Source organism: Zalophus californianus, chromosome 16 (assembly GCF_009762305.2).
Source record: "Zalophus californianus isolate mZalCal1 chromosome 16, mZalCal1.pri.v2, whole genome shotgun sequence".
In the NCBI taxonomy this organism is placed as follows: Eukaryota; Metazoa; Chordata; class Mammalia; order Carnivora; family Otariidae; genus Zalophus; species Zalophus californianus.
In genome coordinates, this window is record NC_045610.1 from 15,075,315 (window position 1) to 15,093,606 (window position 18,292).

At 56.9% G+C, this 18,292-nt stretch overlaps 1 protein-coding gene across 1 annotated transcript in view; it reads left to right on the forward strand.

Annotated features, from left to right (window-relative positions):
• The window catches only part of RTN4RL1 (reticulon 4 receptor like 1), a 67,812-nt gene extending 58,584 nt beyond the window's left edge, over window positions 1-9,228 (forward strand). The window contains exon 2 of the mRNA XM_027625673.1: window positions 6,158-9,228. Within this exon, the coding sequence (XP_027481474.1) occupies window positions 6,158-7,482 (1,325 nt within the window). The 3' untranslated portion in view covers window positions 7,483-9,228. The remainder of the gene's footprint in view (window positions 1-6,157) is intronic.
• The last annotated feature ends 9,064 nt before the right edge of the window (window positions 9,229-18,292 follow it).

Sequence of the window (18,292 nt, forward strand, 5' to 3'; positions counted from 1 at the left end):
CTCCGCGTAGGCTGGGCCTGCCTCCTGGGCTGCAGACAGTAGACCTAAGGTGTGGGTGTCTAGAGAACACTCATGCTTCGTGCCTGCCTGTGTGTCCCATCCCCTTTCTGGGCCCAGAGAGTTTGGTTTTTGGAAGGATGGCACAGTGTTGGCCTCAGATAGGGTGACTGACTTGTCCTGGTTTGTTTGGGACTTACTGGTTTTAGCCCCGAAAGTCCCAAGTCCTGGGAAAGCCCCGAGTCCCAGGCAAAGCTGTGTTGGTCGCCTGCCCTTTGGACAGGCCTGGTGTGTAACTTCCCTTGCAGAGCTGTCCCCACCATCTGTCCCCCTATGATGGCCCAGGGGCCCTCGAGAAAGAGCCATGGCCGAGGATGCTCTTACCAGAGGCCTTGGTACTAACAAGAACTGCTATGTTTATTGAGCACCTGCTATGTTCCAGGCACTGCTCTAGGCTCCAGCGGCTCAGCGGGGAATGCACCAGACAAAAGCACTGTCCTCATGGAGTTGACACTCAGTGGGAGGGGACAGAAAAGGAACAAGATAAATAAATAAATGAAATAATTAGACGAGGATGACTATTAAGGGGAAAAGGAAAACAGGGATGGGCTCCTTCCCTATTTTAAAATAGGCTGCTCGGGAAGGCCTGGCTGAGAAGGTGATCCTGGGAGAGACCTGAACGCTGGGCCCTGCAGGTATCCTGGGCAGTGCTCCAGGAGGAGGGAGCAGCCAAAGGCTGGAGGCAGGACACACCCAGCATGTGAAAAACAGCAAAAGGAGGCTGGGCGAGGGAGGAGAGGCTGTGGCCAGGGCCCCAGTAAAGACTGGAGGGTCTTACTGAGCATGATGGGGCCAAGGAGGGTTTGAGCAGAGGGGTCACGTGCTCTGACTCAGACTTGTGCTGCTGTGTTAGCCGACACGTAGGGGCAAGGGCAGGAGCCCGGGGACCCCTCGGGAGACTGTGGCAATAGGCCAGGTGAGAGATGATGGGGGCCCAGGCTGGGCTGGTGGCCGGGAGACATGGGTGGATTCCGGGTACATTGTGAAGGTGAGCGCACAGGACTCCCGGCAGACTGGGTATGAGGTGAGAGAGAGAGGAGTTGGCATGACTCTGAGGTTCTTGCCTGAGCTGCCAGAATGAAGGTGCTGCCTTCACCTGAAGCAGAGAAGATGCGAAGATGCTTGTGGAGGAGGCTGGGGGGTGAGGGAGCTGCAGCTCACCTTTGGACAGACTGCATTTGAGGGATGGAGATCTAGAGGGTAAGTGGGTCACAGGCATCTGCAGCGGGGGGCGGGGGGGGGTGCCGAGGAGGGAAGCCCAGCCTCCCTGGGCTGGCTTCCTTGTCTCCAGGGCTGGGCCAGGCTGGGGTGGGGGGACGCTTCAGAAAGTGGCGTGTGCTTGGGTGTGACCTGGAGGGACCGTGCCAAGTGGCCTGGGGCGCCAGTAGCTCCGTGAGCTCAGCCAGCCTGGCCCGAGGCTGTTCTCTGACCGCCGAGCCATTTGGTTAGCATCGATTGGCTCAGAGAAGAGCATCTGGCAAGGCTGGGGCGGGTGGAGGGGGGGCCCGGGCCTGTGCGGAGGGAGGGTGGGCTGCAGAGCCACAAGGATTGGCCACATGGCTGACAAGTCTCTGAGGCTCAGAGAGCCCCACAGACCTGCCTGGGGGCCTTCAGGGGATTCCAGGCCATGGGGCTGTCCCTGTACAGGTGTAGGGAGAGGTAGTCAGGGGGAAGGCTGAGACCGCGGGGCTGGGGATGGCTGAGACCGCGGGGCTGGGGAGGGCTGAGCAGCCGTCCATCCGATGATGAGCCGATGAGGCTGCCCTGCCTGCCCTTGGCAACTTGGAGCTTCTGGATTTGAAGTCAGGGGTGAGGCCTGTTCCACCACCCTCTTCACCAGCTGTGTGGCCTCAGCTAGCCTCTCTCCCCGCCCCCCCCCCCCCCCCCCCCCGCCACTCTGCCTCATTTCCTCTTGGATGGTGTGGTGGTGCGAGGGTTCCATTAAAGAACCTTGTCCGTGATGAGAACTGGGTTCTCCTCCTTGGTTAGCTCCGTCCTGCTCCCAGGGTGGGCAAGCTGCAGGACCCCTGCCACTCTGGCCATCTTGGCCTGGGACTGGAGCAGAGGTCCTGTCAGTGCTGGTTCCCCTGGGGACCTCTCTGGCCTCCCCAGGCCTGGGTGTCCCCAGCCTCGCAGAGCTGGTGTTACAGCTTCTTTGGGAGCTCTGACTACTTAGAGGCTGAGAGAAGAGGAGGTCTGGGGTAAGATGGGGGCACACGGCCTGTTTCCCCACCTCAATGCCTTTGCATATCCTGTGCCTTCTGCCTGTTATGCCCTTCCCACCCATCCCGCCAGGTCCAGCCCCACAGGGCCATTCATAAGCACATCTGGGGTTGCTCAGTAGACTGGGTGAGGTCTACTCGCCCCCTCCCCTACAGGTTCCTGCCCAGCAGGTGAAGGGTTTTGGGATTTGCGGGAAGGAGGACATGGAAACAATACAGTCTCTACTGTGTATTCTCTATGCTAGCAGGGGAGCAGAAGGCTTCCTGGAGGAGGTGGCATGGGGCGGCAGGGACCTTCCCTGAGCTTCCCCTTACACACACACCCTTAGGTGCCTACTCTGGGCCCCGGCACCTGGCCAGACTGCCTGGGATTGGGGGCCCCCTATCTGCTATTGAACCATGAGGGCTTGCGCAGTTCTTCCCCGGGCTCCTCTCTGCCCTAGCGCATTGGACACTCGGAGACTCAGGGCAAGTATTGAATGGAGGAAGGAAGGAATGAGGCTGTGGAGCCTCAGGTGAGCTTAGATGTGTGGGAGGCCAGGAGGCCTGGGAGTAGCCGAGCGGTCAGTCACGTGCATGCCCCTGGAGGAGAGGAGGAGAGCCTGAGGAAAGGGGAATGAGGCCCAGCCTTGCTTTCTTCAGCCCCCTCAGGCAGAGCAACCCCTGCCCCACCCAGGAGAGGGCTGAGGAGGCAGATGGGAAGGGGTGCAAGGCTCCTCCACTGAGCCCGGCTGCTAATTTGCGATCTTAAAGTGCACGGCAAAGGTACCCGCCTCATTGTTGGTACATTAATCAGACCATCAGTGGGGTTGGGGCCCCCACTGGCACACGGCGGGGCCGGAGGAAGAGCTGTAGTGACCAAGTGCCAGCCTCCCTGGGAAGAAACCTGGCAGGGTGACGATCCAGGACCAGTGCACCCATTGGCTTGAGCATAGGTGCCAAGGGTGGGGGAGTTTGGCTGGGAGGGCTGGTCCAGGGCCTTGGAGATGGGACCAGCTTCTAGGGTGGAGAAGCAGATTCAGTGGAGACCCACTCCAGTGCCCAGTGGAAGGAGGCAGAGGTAGTGCAAGGGCAGCTTCCCTGGCCTGGATCCCTGGCATCTGGGCAGCACTGAAGGATGGAGAGCAGCTCCTAGCGGTTGGCTGGGGTCCCTGCCTCCTTCGGGGCCCCTCTCGTAGGAAGGACATGGGGGGTTCCTGCCCTGGGTCCTGCGTTTACCCCACACATCTGCCAAATCGTGTTCACAAGCTGGCTGCTCAGCCCATGCTTAGATTTTTGGGCATTTGTTTTTTTCATCCAAGCTGGGGTCTCTGCCTCGTTTCCCTGTACTCCGACATTCCCTGGGGCACCTGTCTAAGGAAGGTTATGGCTCTCCTTGGGGCCCCCAGCTTCTCTGGGAACACTTCAGAGAAGCCCAGCCCCAGGGCCTTATGGATACATAGCCACAACAGCAGGCGGAAGGGTTGTCTGCCCCCATCCAGGTCAGGGGGGCAGGAGAACACCCCCCACCACACAGTAATGCTGAGGATCAGAGGAGAGCAAGCAGAAGCACTTTGTAAACTTCATAAGCTGCACAAATGTTGAGTGGTGTTAGTGCTGAGCCTGCCACAGCTTACCCCTGCCCCCATGGTCGGTGTCTCTCTGCTGCCAGAAATAAGGGCAGGAAAAGCCTTTTTCTTTGCAGCATCGCCCCCACCCCCCGGGTCTGGTGTGGCACTGTGTGTCCCACAAGCACCGGTTTGTGACCGTGGCTTGGTCCCCTGCAGCACAGTGAGTACTGTGAACGCCCTTGAGGTGGGAGAGGTCCCCTGGGTGCCCCCCCCAAACGGCAAGGAGGGGGGCGCTTCCCTGGGGCAAGGTTCCTGGGAGACAGCAGCCTAGGCAGGGGTGAGGAGTGCCAGCAAGAGAGGGGAGAGGGGTGTCAGTCTCTGTGGAAGCTGCAGCCAGTGTGTGTTGGGCCCTCCTCCCACCCCTGGCTTTCGGTGGCTCAAGGCACCAGGCAGGATCCAGGAGAGTCAGCTGGGGCTTGGGGTCCAGGCTCCCAGCCCCTCACACTCTTGCTTCCCCCTGCACAGCTGGGGCCCCCTGCCAGACTGAGGTGGGCAATGGGGGCCTGGAGGTCAGACCCGAGCCTCCACGTGGGGCATGCTGGCAAAGCGATCGTGTCCTACCTGTGTTACAGAGAGGGAAACTGAGGCTTAGCCTGCAGGCTGTCCAGTGGTCGCAATGACTGAAGACACTGCAGGAACCACCTAGAGCGTGGCCCGGCCCGGAAAGGGTCCTCACAGCTGCACGGCCGCCGCCGCCACCGAGGTCATAATTGCTCTGAAATCGCAACCGAACCCAATTATGCAAAAACGAAGTTATATGTGATGATTTTTATGTTGGAAACGTTCAGTGGAAGCCGGGTGATTACAGGGGGATGGGAAGCAGCTGCTGCTCTCTGCGAGCCCGTAACTCCCAACAGCTGGGAGCTGTCACTTATTTACCATGCCATTTCTGCCAGGAATGAGGGGGTGGCAGTGGTGGCTAGGCCTGCCCGAGACTGGCCAGGATGCTGGCCTGGGAGCCTGGCCTAGTGGCCCTGGTGAGGCCGGGAGCGGGCCAGTCTGAGAGTGGCGGGGAGTGTTGGTTCTCTCCACCTGCTTTGGGCAGAGCCCACAGCAGGAATCAGCTGAGCTGCCCCAGGCCCCAGCCTCCCCCGAGAGGCCCAGCTGGCCAAGCTGGAAGGGACGGGCAAGAGGCCAAGCCCGGGCAGGGACGAGATGGCTGCCTGGCCCTGCAGGGTGGGGGTCTACCGGCCTGGAGCCTGTCCTCGCTAGCCGGCGCGCCTGCCGGGCAGCCTGGGGCAGCTGCGACCCTGGAAAAAGGCAGGTAATGATGATCGTCTATAATGAGGCCGCTCCGATAATGAGCACGGGGCTATTATCCGACCACAGGCTGGACACATCCGAAAATAAATTATTTTAAGGATCCATTAACGAATGCCTAATTAATGCCCAATTAGAGGAAAGCTACAGAGGAAATGCTCCGGACAGTCGAGAGGCAAAAGGCCTGGTTTGCAACCACAGCCTGGGAGCACACAGCCTGGGAGTGAGGTGCGGAGAGGGGAGGGGCCAGAAGATGGACCCGATGGGGCGTGGGGGGCAAAGCCAGGCAGCCCTGGTGTCTCCCCCAGTCCTTCACACACATGTCCCCTTAGCACATCCTCGCGGCTCCGCAAGGAACAACTACTACTATTTAGAAAGGAAGAAACTGAGGCACAGAGCTGTCACATTATTTGAGGACACAGAAGGCACCATAAATGAGACATCTTTTGAGCTGAACTTTGGTGTCTTGCATGCATACTTTGTTATTAAGAATACATAAAAAGACTCCTCAGGCGTCCATATATTTACTTTGTTACACCAGGAGTCTGAAGCACTACCTGCTCATGCGCTGTTAAGGGAGTAAGTGACAGAGCTGGGACGGGAACGAGAGGCTGGGCGCCGCGTCCATGGGTTGTGACGCCCACCCCAGCAGGGCGCGCAGAGCCTGGGGGCGGGGCTAGGGCTTAGGGGCGGGACTGAGGGTACGGCGCGCGTCCCCGAGCTCTCCTCGCCGCCGGGACAGGGGAGAGACGCCTCCGCAGGGGCGGAGCGCCAGAGCGTTTGTCTCAGGCCTGGTGAGGGCCCCGCTTGGGCCCGACCCCCGCCTTCCTCCCTGCAAGAGCCTCCCCCAGGGGGCTGCCATCCCAGACCGCCGAGTTGGGCACGGCCCAGGACAGAGCCCGGCCGAGGGGGGCGGCGCGTCCCCCAGCCCCGCAGCCCCGCCGTCCCCGCCTCCCCTGGCCGACCCTGACCTGGCTGTGCTCTCTCTCCCCCCCGCCCCCCCGCCAGGGTGCTGTGTGGAACTGTTGCTGCTGCTGCTGGCCGGGGAGCTGCCCCTGGGCGGCGGCTGCCCGCGGGACTGCGTCTGCTACCCAGCACCCATGACGGTCAGCTGCCAGGCGCACAACTTCGCCGCCATCCCCGAGGGCATCCCGGAGGACAGCGAGCGCATCTTCCTGCAGAACAACCGCATCACCCTCCTCCAGCAGGGCCACTTCAGCCCCGCTATGGTCACCCTGTGGATCTACTCCAACAACATCACCTTCATCGACCCCAGCACCTTCGAGGGCTTCGTGCACCTGGAGGAGCTGGACCTTGGCGACAACCGGCAGCTGCGGACGCTGGCGCCGGAGACCTTCCAGGGCCTCGTGAAGCTCCACGCCCTCTACCTCTATAAGTGCGGGCTCAGCGCCCTTCCAGCAGGTATCTTCGGTGGACTGCACAGCCTGCAGTACCTCTACCTGCAGGACAATCACATCGAGTACCTGCAGGACGACATCTTCGTGGACCTGGTCAACCTCAGCCACCTGTTCCTCCATGGCAACAAGCTGTGGAGCCTGGGCCAGGACACGTTCCGGGGGCTGGTGAACTTGGACCGGCTACTGCTGCACGAGAACCAGCTGCAGTGGGTCCACCACAAGGCTTTCCACGACCTCCGCAGGCTGACCACCCTCTTTCTCTTCAACAACAGTCTCTCCGAGCTGCAGGGCGACTGCCTGGCACCCCTGGGAGCCCTGGAGTTCCTCCGCCTCAACGGGAATGCTTGGGACTGCGGCTGCCGGGCGCACTCCCTGTGGGAATGGCTGCGGAGATTCCGGGGCTCCAGCTCTGCCGTCCCCTGCGCGTCCCCCGAGGCGCGGCAAGGCCAGGACCTGAAGCTGCTGAGAGCCGAGGACTTCCGGAACTGCACGGGGCCAGCCTCCCCGCACCAGATCAAGTCGCACACGCTCACCACCACCGACAGGGCTGCCCGCAAGGAGCACTACCCGCCCCGCGGCTCTGCCAGGGACAGGGGCCACCCGCATGGCCACCTGCCCGGCTCCCGCCCAGGCCACCGGAAGCCGGGCAAGAACTGCACCAGCCACAGGAATCGCAACCAGGTGTCCAAGGCAGGCACTGGAAAGCAGGCCCACGAGCTGCAGGACTACGCCCCTGACTACCAGCACAAGTTCAACTTTGACATCATGCCCACTGGGCGGCCCAAGAGGAAGGGCAAGTGTGCCCGCAGGACCCCCATCCGTGCCCCCAGCGGGGTGCAGCAGGCCTCCTCGGGCAGTTCCCTGGGAGCCTCCCTCCTGGCCTGGATACTGGGGCTGGTGGTCACTCTCCGCTGAGGACCTGGGGCACCGGCACCCAGCACTGCCACGTGTCCACCAAGGAACAGAATCTCTTTTCTTTTTTTTAACAAGTGGAGGATCTGCTGGGTTTCAGGCAAAGGCTGGTAAGGTCTTCGGCTGTGGTCTGGGCCCTGCCCGGTGGATTATAAACCCAAAGTGTACAGCCCCAAAGTGGAAAGGGATTAGGGAGCACATCACACCCAGCTGTCCAGCCAGGCCCTGCCGAGCGCCCACGGACAGCATCCATCCAGCAAGGTGGTTACAGCCCGCAAAGTGAATCCTTCATTAGCAACAATGGGACAGTGCCCCACAGGAGCTGGGCTCTGTGGAATCCTGGTCATTGGAGAGGTCTGAAGGGCCCCCCGCCATCCCTGGACAAAGCAGAACTCAGAGGAGAAGAGCCGAGGCTCACCCAAGAGGCTGGGTGTCCCAGCCGCTTGGGAACACAGAACCAGCTGGTATTTTGGCTCTTGCCTGAGACCACGGAGTCTACCTGCCCTCACTCCGACCCTCAGCCCCTCCCTCGGGGGTAATGCCTCTCATTCCTGATGTCTCAGGCAGCCCTGGCCGACCCAGGCCCAGCCGCTGGGCTCCAAGAACCAATTACCAAAGGAAAGATCATCAGAGGCTGAAATTCAGAACTGCATCAAGTGCAGGGAGATTCTCACAGGAGGTGCAGTTTTATAGCTATGTCCACTTATATATATATACGCACTCTCCACATATATATACACACAAAGGCCCAGGGCCCCCCCCCAAACTGTATGTCTTCTCATGTTTATAAGCTATACGGAAAACTATATCTGTTGAACTAAGGATTGTATTGGTGATTTCTAGCAAGAAAAGAGTTACAGGGTTTTTGTCTAGAATCCCAACCTGGCAACAACAGTCCCCGTTGTAACCTGTGCTTGCCAGGGCCTAGGGCAAACGGTCAGTGGGAAGGGCCAGGGAGAAGAAGGGGAGGCAGCAAGAATCACTTCAGGGGACCAATCTTCTTCGATGTTTAGAGCATCACCTTGTTTTTATATGCAACACAAGTCCGGCTGCCGCCCCAGAGCACCCCATCACCCCCACTGTACTAGGTGTTGTCAGGGCGAGAAGCGAGAAGCAGCTCATTGGACATCAGGGAGCCAGGCCCTGGGGACGGGCTTCATGGAGAAGGGGACGGAAGGGGCTCTGGGTCTTTTTTGCCGACGGGCAGGCAGCATCCACAGTGTTAGCCCAACAGGCTGGGCAGTGTCATCAGCCTAGCGTTTTTGCCAGCGACGGTCTGGACAGGCCAGGGAGACTCTGGGCATGAGCCCAGGCCTCCAGCATGGCTCAGCTGCTGAATTTTTCCTTGAGGCTCTTTGATGGCCATCCCAGCAAGGGTCCTGTGTAGGCGGCAGGAGGGAAAGCATCAGGTGGCCTTAGCAGAAGGGGAACAAAGAGGGCATTTCAAGAACCATCTCAGGCACTTCTGCATTACAGAGGCCCCATCCCTCCTGGCCCTTCTGAAGACGCCCAGGGATGGGCAGAGGTGGGGGAGGGGGCCAGACTCAGGGGTCAGGAGTGGGGACGTGCAGGGCATGGAACAGTCAAGCCCAGCGAGGGGACAGTGGCTCCAGTCAAGGTTGGCCAAGCTGCCGGCCAGGGCCCGGCAGGTGCAAGCTCCTCTGAGCTTTGCACAAACCCAAATTCCCCACCAGAAAGGATGTGTGTGAGGAGCAAGAAACACTGAATCCAGTCAAGAGAGGAAAATAATAATAAAAAAATTTCTCTTGGACAAGAACCCTGTTTCTCATTTCCTAACCCTGCATTCCTTTTCTTTTTTTTTTTTTTATGATTTTATTTATTTATTTGACAGAGAGAGACACAGTGAGAGAGGGAACAGAAGCAGGGGGAGTGGGAGAGGGAGAAGCAGGCTTTCCGTGGAACGGGGAGCCCGACGCGGGGCTCGATCCCAGGACCCTGGGAGCATGACCTGAGCCGAAGGCAGATGCTTAACTACTGAGCCACCCAGGCGCCCCTAACTCCGCATTCCTGAAGTGGTGGCAGATCGCAGGCTTTTGTGGGGTGGGCGAGTCTGGCCGGGCACAGCACAGTTTTTTGGCGGGAGGAGCCATATGGGGTAGGGGCACACTGACTCACTGGGATGCATGTGTGCACACGCGTGCGAACACACACACACACACACAGACACACACTTGTTCTCTGTGCTAGGATTCTTCCCGCAGCCTCACAGAACATGACTCACTTCCCACAGCCTGGCTGTGCTGGGTCGGCCCAATCTCTGCGGCTCTCCCTGGAGCAGGCTGGTCCTGGATCCTTCCTGGTCTGTTCCCAAGAGCCTCACCCGCAGCAGCTGAGCTGTGGATTCTTAGGGGGCTCAGGAGTGGCTGGAAGGGAGCTGCCGGTTCCTGGGGCCCAGAGGGGTTGCCAGGAGGCCGGGGACCCACCCAGACAGCAGCAGAGAGGGTCTGGAGGCTGCACCTGCCTCTCCTGCTTCAGCGAAACGAGGCAGTTCTCCAGATAGAGAGGGGAGGGCTGGGTTTCCAGGCGCAACTAAACAAATCTGCCTCGGTACAAGGCTTGAAACCCGCACAAACAGGAGTGCGGGGACCGCAGAGCAAAGTGCGTGCTCTCCCAGGCCGGTGCCAGGGCCCAGCTGTCCCTCAGAACCCGAGGATGTTGTCCTGTTGTTGATTTCATTTCCAACATTAGACAGCAAAGCCCTCAGTGGGAAAATCGAGTCCAAGCACTTTATTAAATTTTTTTTTAGAAGACTAAGTCCTGTAATATGAAAGTGAAATGTCAGTACAAGAAATGCTAATGTTTTATAAATGATCCGCTTCTGTCAAGTGCAGCAGAGTCTCTGGTTGCCGACTGTTATTAGAGGCGAAGCAGAGGGGCGCAGGACGCCAGGTGTATTTTTAGCAGCTTTCTCCTCTGAGAGGTGGAGGGAATGAAAGCAGCTCTATTGTGGATGACATCACTTGTCACTTGGCAGTCCACATGCTATGCAGGAACGATGACACCATTGCCCAAAGCACCAGAGCAAGTTGACAAGTCAGGGGCTAGACCTCCCTGGTCACCAGACGCAGTATCCCTCCTGGGTGGTCAGGCCCGGAGACGTGGGTCCTTGCCCCTGGGAACCCTGCCCTCCTCTTTTGTTCCTAGTGGGGCCAGCCCCTCTGCCATCTTTGCTCTCGGGTCTTTCCCTGAGCCTTGGGAGAGAGCCATCTCCTCCCTCTCTCCCCTCCTACCACACAGCAGTCCACTCGGTGGGGGGGGGAGGGGTGGCGGCCTGTGGGAGGGTCTGGGTGGCCACTGGTGGTCTCAGCGGCTCATCACAGAAGCTCTTCCCTTGACCCCAGAGCTCAGTTGCCTCCTTACCCTTCAACACTTGCTGATCAAAGGCCTATACGTGCCCGCCATTGGCGCAGGCTCTGGGGACATAAAAGTGGGAAGATGTGACTCTCCTATAAGGAGTGCAGGGCCTAGATGTGGAAACAGGTATGAGATTGGTGCCTCTGTTAGTGCCCACCCCGCCCATCATGAGAAAGTCAACTGGGGTGAGGACGGTCCAGGAGGACTTCCTGAGGAGGTGACACACAATGGCTCTAACAGGATGAGGGCGTGGCCAAAGAAGAGGGTGGGGGAATATTCGAGGCAGAAAGCTGGAGGGTTACAGCAGCACCATATGCTGCTTTGGGGTACCAGCAAAGAGCTGTGAGTTGAAGACTGGGAATCCTATGGGGAGAGGTGTGGGAGGCGAGCCTGGCAAGAGGAAGGTTGGGGGGAGTCCTACTCAGGGACTTGGACTTGACTCTGCAGTGGAGGTATGGCCCCCTCTGCGGTCTTCTTCCCTACCCCACACCCCCAGCATCTCTCCGAGCACGTGTCCCCCACTCGTGGCGTGCTTGCCAATGTTCCTCAACAGTGGGTTTCATCATCCTAACTTGCCTCTTCTGCTCAGCCAGATCCTTCCCTTGTGCCAGCATGCTGGAGCGCTCCCTGGAAATCTGCCTGGGCCACAGTCCCATTCCCAGACACCTGCTGCTTCCAAGCCCGGAAAGTACCCCATAGCCGTTTTGTCTCCCGTGCTCCCTCCTTTCCCATCCACGCAGGGCTCAGCCCTCGGCCCCTCCCTTGCCTCCAGGCATGGCCACCTCTACCTGTGCCCACTTTGGCTGACCATCAGCAATCCCTAGAACCCTCCACACAGCATCTCCCCCTTTTTTTTTCTCCTGCTAGGGGCTGTTCATTACTAGGGAGCCAAGAATCCCATTTAGCAAATGTTTACTTGTCACCTAACTAATCACCCAGCACTCTGCCACCATGGTGAATGCAGTTCCAGAAGGCCTGTTGGCAAGTTTGAGAGAGCCAGGGCATGGGGGTCCGGAAAGCTTCTTGGAGGACAAGAGGCAGGGCCCAGGGGTCAGAGAGAATAAGTTTGCTGGGAGGGCTCCCTGGAGCCGGCAGCAAATCTTCCCTCCTAGTCTTAACCGCCTCCCCAGGCTGTCCCCATCAGTCCAGAACTCCCCTCTGGGACCCGGCTCCTCAGGGCCCTACTCCACACAGACCCAGAGGATGCCAGCCTTTCTCTGTGCACATCCTTTGATTGACTGAGGTGCATGTAGCTTTCGATGGGGTCTGGGCCAACACGTGTTGCTGAGCCTGCTGACCCAGCCGTGGTGACATTCTGGCTCATCTCCTCCCAGTCTGGCTCTCTGGACTCACCTTCCTCAACTAGGAGTTTAGCATGTCAGCCGTTACACCACCCTGTGTCACCAATCCCCCACTATCAGCTTGTAATGGGCCAATTTTCTTATACCTTCTGTCTACTTGGAAAATATCTCAAGAACCCTTTGTGCATTAAAATATCCTTCACAACTCCATGCTCGATATCTCTTTCTGCTCCCCTAATTGTCCCTTTTAACTCACTGTGCTTTCGGAATAAATCTCACAGTCTCCCCTTTGCAGGCTGTGAATAAATACAAGCTCTAAAAAAATATACATAAACATCTATTGTTGGCTAAATAACTCACGACACAATCAAAAAGGCAGGAAAAAAAGGGAGGCTCAGTGCAAGGCGTGCCCACCTGTACCTTCTCCCTCAGACTGTCCTCGCCAGTCTCGTTCAAGGGGGCCGCTGGACTCAGGGAGCTTTATGGCCCTAAAATGTCCCCCGGGTGAAGGGACCAAGGATGCCCCAGAAGCAAAGCGAGTAGCTACGGTGCCACGTTGACAGGCCTCCCTCCCAGAGGAACGAGGGAGAAAGGAGGACAAAGGAGAGCCCTGTGTAAGGAGCAGTGGCTAATTCGAGTGGCATTTCAGTGGGCTGGTCCACAAGGCCCCTTACCTCCAAAAGAAGTGGGTCAGCCTCCTCCAAGATATGGCTCCAGCCTGCCCTGATGCGGCCTGCTGCCCATGTCTCTCCTTTCAGCTCTCATTTCTCATTAGAGCCGGGAGTTTCTAAGCCCTGGCAGGGTGGGAAGGGCTGTGCCTTTTGTGTCACGGGTTTCTGTTTGCGCACACTGATGGCACGCCTGAATGGCCGAATTTGACACGACCGCTGCAAAATCTGCTTGGGTCACAGTGCTTTCCAAATTGGCTGTGACTCCACGCCGCCCCTCCTCTTTCACCCAGGCGTCTCGGGGAGGGGGGGGGGGGCCCGGCCAGCCACAGCTTCTGCCGCTCCCTCTCAGGGCCTCGGGAAACAGAGAGGAAGCGAGAGATGCACGAAACTCTTCCATCTCTGTAAGTACCATCTCCCCAGGAGGCAGCCTCTAAGGAAGAAGGAAAGGCAAGTGCTTGAGGTCTAACCAGGTGGGAGGTCTCCCAGGCAACCGGCTCCATATCACGAGGCCTCCACTGCCCAGGTTCAGGGGCAGGCATGGGCCGGACCGTGATGCCCTCTGCACAGCAGCTGACTGGAATCGAGATGTGGAGCATCCAGGTGGTCGCTTGCCGCTCCGGCCAGAGAGAGATGCGAGGATCATCTCCAGGTAAGACTGCCTCGGTGGGGAGCGGCCAGCCGGACAAACCCAGCGAGGGACTCCTGGCCGGGGCTGGGGTCATGGACTGGGTGGGCAAGGGAAGGTGAAGTTCCGAGTGAGACCCGTACAGTGTCTCTAGGAGACAGAAAGCACAACCCTATGGGTCTGTCAGGTCACCAAAGAGAGGCAGAGAAAGATGCAGACAGACAGACAGACAGGAGGGTCAATAGGGAAAGAGACGTTTTGCACCTGCAGGCACACACACATCGCTCAGCCACCACCTCCTGTCACTGTCCCTCATGTAACTGAGTGTGGGACATGCATGCTGTCCACAGATCTGGTCACCAAGCACGTGTGCAGCCCAACCAGGCCCTGAAATGCCATGGAACAAGAGTGCCCCTCCACGAGGGGCTTGCCTGCCAGCCGATAGCAGCCCTTTTATTTGATTACGGGGGGGGCGGTCAGGAGAGGGGCGGAGGACCCACTGTCCCCACACGCTGGTGACCATCCATCAGGGACACCAGCAGGTGTGTGATGAGAGGCCGATTGTAGTCTGAGCCCTGAGCCTCCGAGTTTCCCAGCGAGCCCTGACCCTGAAGGCGCTTGTCCAGCTCCCAGAACCATGGAGGTTCTGAAGAGGCCACTAGGCCTTAATCTACAGATTCTGTGCCTGTCCAGCACGTGCCTCAGCTCGGGGCTCCAGGCCACCTGGGCTGCATTGACATTCTCCCCCCACGCTCAGGGTCACAGGGGTCTCCAAGGTGTTTTTATTCTTTATCCCGGCATCTGAGCCTCAGAGGCCCTAGGGCCCTGACCTCTCGTCTCGTCTGCCACCTGGAGAGTCTCTCACTTTTTATCTGTGGCATTTAAAGTGCCACCGAGCGTCTGGCACTTTGTGAGCCTAAGATACAGACTTTTCTGAATTTCCACACCAGCCCTCTTTCCAGAAGCCGCTGCAAGCTTGCCTCCTCACCTATGTCCCTGCCAGTTGTGACTTGAGTTCATGAGAAAGGGACTCACGCCCAGCCCGGGGGGGCCCCACTTTGCTCTCAGCTCCACACCCAGAAGGGGAGATGGGTGGAACTGGTATGGTGCTGGAAGTTGCTGTAGGTGCAGCTGCTGTGAACTGCATGCCTCCCAGCTGCCCCCCAACCCCAGGTTGGCCCCGCCGTCCTTCCCGTCTCTGCCCCAGCACCCCACAGAAGGGCCCTCCCAGCCTCACAGACGATGCATGCCAGGCACCGGGTTACTAGCTCCTCTCTCCTCTCCTGCCGGCCCCACGCTGGGCCCAGCACTGGCAGCGGCCTTCCCAGGGCCTGGTCAGGAACCGTGTCCACTGGCCCACTCCCCCTTGGGCCTCTCGCTCAGACACCCTTCACCCCTTAGTCGCAGGCTCACTTCAGCTGCTGACTGGGCTCCCGCCAGGCCACAGCCTTGTCTTCCTGCAGAGGTTTCCTCCTCGTCCACTCCCTGTCCGAAGTCCAGGGAATTGGATAGCATTTCTGGTTTTTTTAAGCCCCCTGGGAGACACAGCCTCATAACTAACTGGGAAGTGTCACCTCTGAGAAGATTTGACTGTAATTCCCACATTACAGATGGAGAAATGGGCCTCCCGGTGATTTTTTTTTTTTAATTTTATTTATTTATTTGAGAGAGAGAATGAGAGAGAGAGAGAGCATGAGAGGGGAGAGGGTCAGAGGGAGAAGCAGACTCCCCACCGAGCAGGGAGTCCGATGCGGGACCCGATCCCGGGACTCCAGGATCATGACCTGAGCCGAAGGCAGTCGCTTAACCAACTGAGCCACCCAGGCGCCCACCTCCTGGTGATTGAAAACCTGTGCTTCTAAGTCCAAGGCAGCGGCTCTTCCCCAACCCAGCCCTGGGCTGCCTTCTCCTGAGTGGAAGACCCCATCCCACATGACCCATGGCGAAGAGTGGAATCAACACTGGGGGGCCTATCACTTCCTTCCCACCCCCAGGAACTTCAAGCTCAGAAGAACTGATTTGCGAGAGCCCTGCAGAAGAAGTCAAAACTTTTTCCTAGCAGTTCTCTGCTCTCCTGACCCCTTAAACTTTCCCAAACTAGGTCGCTGGGGTCACCAACCTGGCGAGTGAAGGAACTGGCAGGACCCCTGCTGTCTGGCTTCCTTTCCACCAAGAATAGGGGTGCAGTGGAGGAAACTCCCATGGTGGCCCGCGTGGTTTCAAAAGTTTCCTTCCTCCCTCCCTCCCTCCCTCCCTTCCTCCCTTCTTTTCTTATTTTATTTTATTTATTTTTTATTTTTAAAGATTTTATTTATTTATTTGAGAGAGAAAATAGAGAGAGAGAGAGAGAGCGCATGAGAGGGGGGAGGGTCAGAGGGAGAAGCAGACTCCCTGCTCAGCAGGGACCCTGATGCGGGACTCGATCCCGGGCTCCAGGATCATGACCTGAGCTGAAGGCAGTTGCTTAACCAACTGAGCCACCCAGGCGCCCCTCTTATTTTATTTTTAAGTAATCTCTACACCCAACGTCGGGCTCGAACTCGCAACCCCGAGATCAAGATTCGCATGCTCCACTGACTGAGCTAGCCAGGTGCCCTCAACAGTTTCTTGACAGCTATAGCTGGGTCCCTGTTTCTGAGAGGACCCCACATAAAGTGCAGTGGACTCCAATAGTGAGAGCAGAGAAGGAAGACCCTGCCCCACGAACCCTCCCCCTGCAGACGCTATGAGGGGATTTCTTCCCACCATGGGAAAGGAAGACAGTGGGCCTAGGGCTACTGGAAGCTGATGATCTTCCCACGTGGGGGTTCCTATGTATCAACATAAAGCAGGTAACTTCCTGGCTGTCCCCTCAAGGGGCTGCCTTTTTGACAGCTCTTTGTGCTTTAAGCATTTTTGATCATTGCTGTTTGGCCTCGATTCAGAGTTTTTTATGAACCTTGAAGTCTGTTCTAGGAATTTGTGTTTTCATTGTTTTTGTTCATTTGGAAAATTAACTTAAAAATCATCATAATAATTTTCAGTCAAATATGTCTGCTTTCCTTGTTTGGAATATTTTCATGAATTTTTAAATTTTGTATCCAACTTTAAATTGGCTATAGCAAATTGGCTTAAAAAATGAACAAACAACCACTGGTTCATATATTAATTTTTTTTTTTAAAGATTTTATTTATTTATTTGAGAGAGAGAGAATGAGAGAGAGCACGAGAGGGAAGAGGGTCAGAGGGAGAAGCAGACTCCCTGCCGAGCAGGGAGCCCGATGCGGGACTCGATCCTGGGACTCCAGGATCATGACCTGAGCCGAAGGCAGTCGCTTAACCAACTGAGCCACCCAGGCGCCCCTGGTTCATATATTAATTTATCCTAAGTGATAGAATAACCTTTTACGATTTATCTTAGTAAAACTCTTTTCCTTTTTTTTTTTTTTTTGGTGGGCTCAACGCCCAACCTAGGGCTTGAAGTCACAACCCTGAGATCAAGAGAGGCATGCTCTATGGACTGAGCCAGCCAAGCACTCCTTTCCATTTAAAAAAAAAACTTTTTATTTACAAATAAAAGTTGTCCCCCCACCCAAAAAAAAAAAAAAGGTACAGGGAGGTTCCATATATCTTCACCCAGATTTCCTCAATGGTAACTTCTTGTATAACATCAGGTTATTTTGCCTTTTCCATTCTAAATTTATTTTTGGCCAATGATATTTACTTTATCTATTTAGGTAGAGTTTTCTTATATTTAAACAAAATTGATGAGGGAAAAATAAAGCTCCTGACAGAGACCAAGATATGAACGGTCACATTTTTGCTTGGATATTTCTGAGTGAAATATTACAATTTTAACTGCAAATGGATCATTGGACTGAGAAATGACAGATGAGAAATGTTTGCCCAGATTTAGGGTTCTTAACCAGAGTCCATGCCAGGGTTGGGGGAATGAGGGAGGAGTGTGTCCATAAACCTCTTGGAATTTGATGCAAGTCCTTCTGGGTGTGTGCGGGTTTCTAGAGAGAGCTTTCCATCAGACCCTGGGAAAGGTTCCAGGCTTGGGGTGTAGACCGCCCTAAGCAAACCTTCAGGCAACCCTCCGCGTCGCTGCAGCTCTCCACCCTCTCCCACAGGTGGCGCTCTGCCTTTGGGTTGATGTCACTGGCTCCTGGGGCAACCCGGGCAGGAAAAGCCACAAAGGCTGGGGTGGAAGTAGACTTTCTTGACCAATTTGTCCTTTCAACCCATTTGGCTTCGACCAAACTGTCTACTCTTCCCCGCTCTCTCACACAAGGGAAAGGGGGTGAAACAAGGACCAAGAAGAAGACAGCAGCAACGTTTTAAAGCCCGGCTCCTGCTTCCTCATTATTTCAGAAAGGGGCCGCCCTGGTCTGAAGCAAAGCTCCCTGGAACTGCGGTTTGCAAACGCCAGTTCGGAGACCAGGGGAGCCAGTGATTGCGATTCTACAGATTTGCGATGAAATATTAACATAGCGAGGTTTTCATTAAGCCAAAATTTATTCAATCTAGAGATAATCCTTTATTCTAGAACCGTGTCCCTGTTTTTGGTTGGGAAAGGGAGGGGGTGGCCTTTTACAAACTAAATGCTATTGGTGAAGCCTGTCGCTTCTCAACGTCTCCAGTTGGCCAAATAAACATTGGCCGCCCCAGGTAGGCCCTCCAGTATCTTTCTGCACTTTCACTGCTCTGGGGAATCCTGAACTCTGGGAATGGTGGTCCTGGAGGCGTGCACTGTGCACCCTCCCAGCCCCAGCCTCACCCCGCTCTGGCCCCGGGGCCTGCTTACCTGCCCGAGAGCCCCTTTGAATAGCCCCATTTCTCTTTCTTACCTGCCTCTC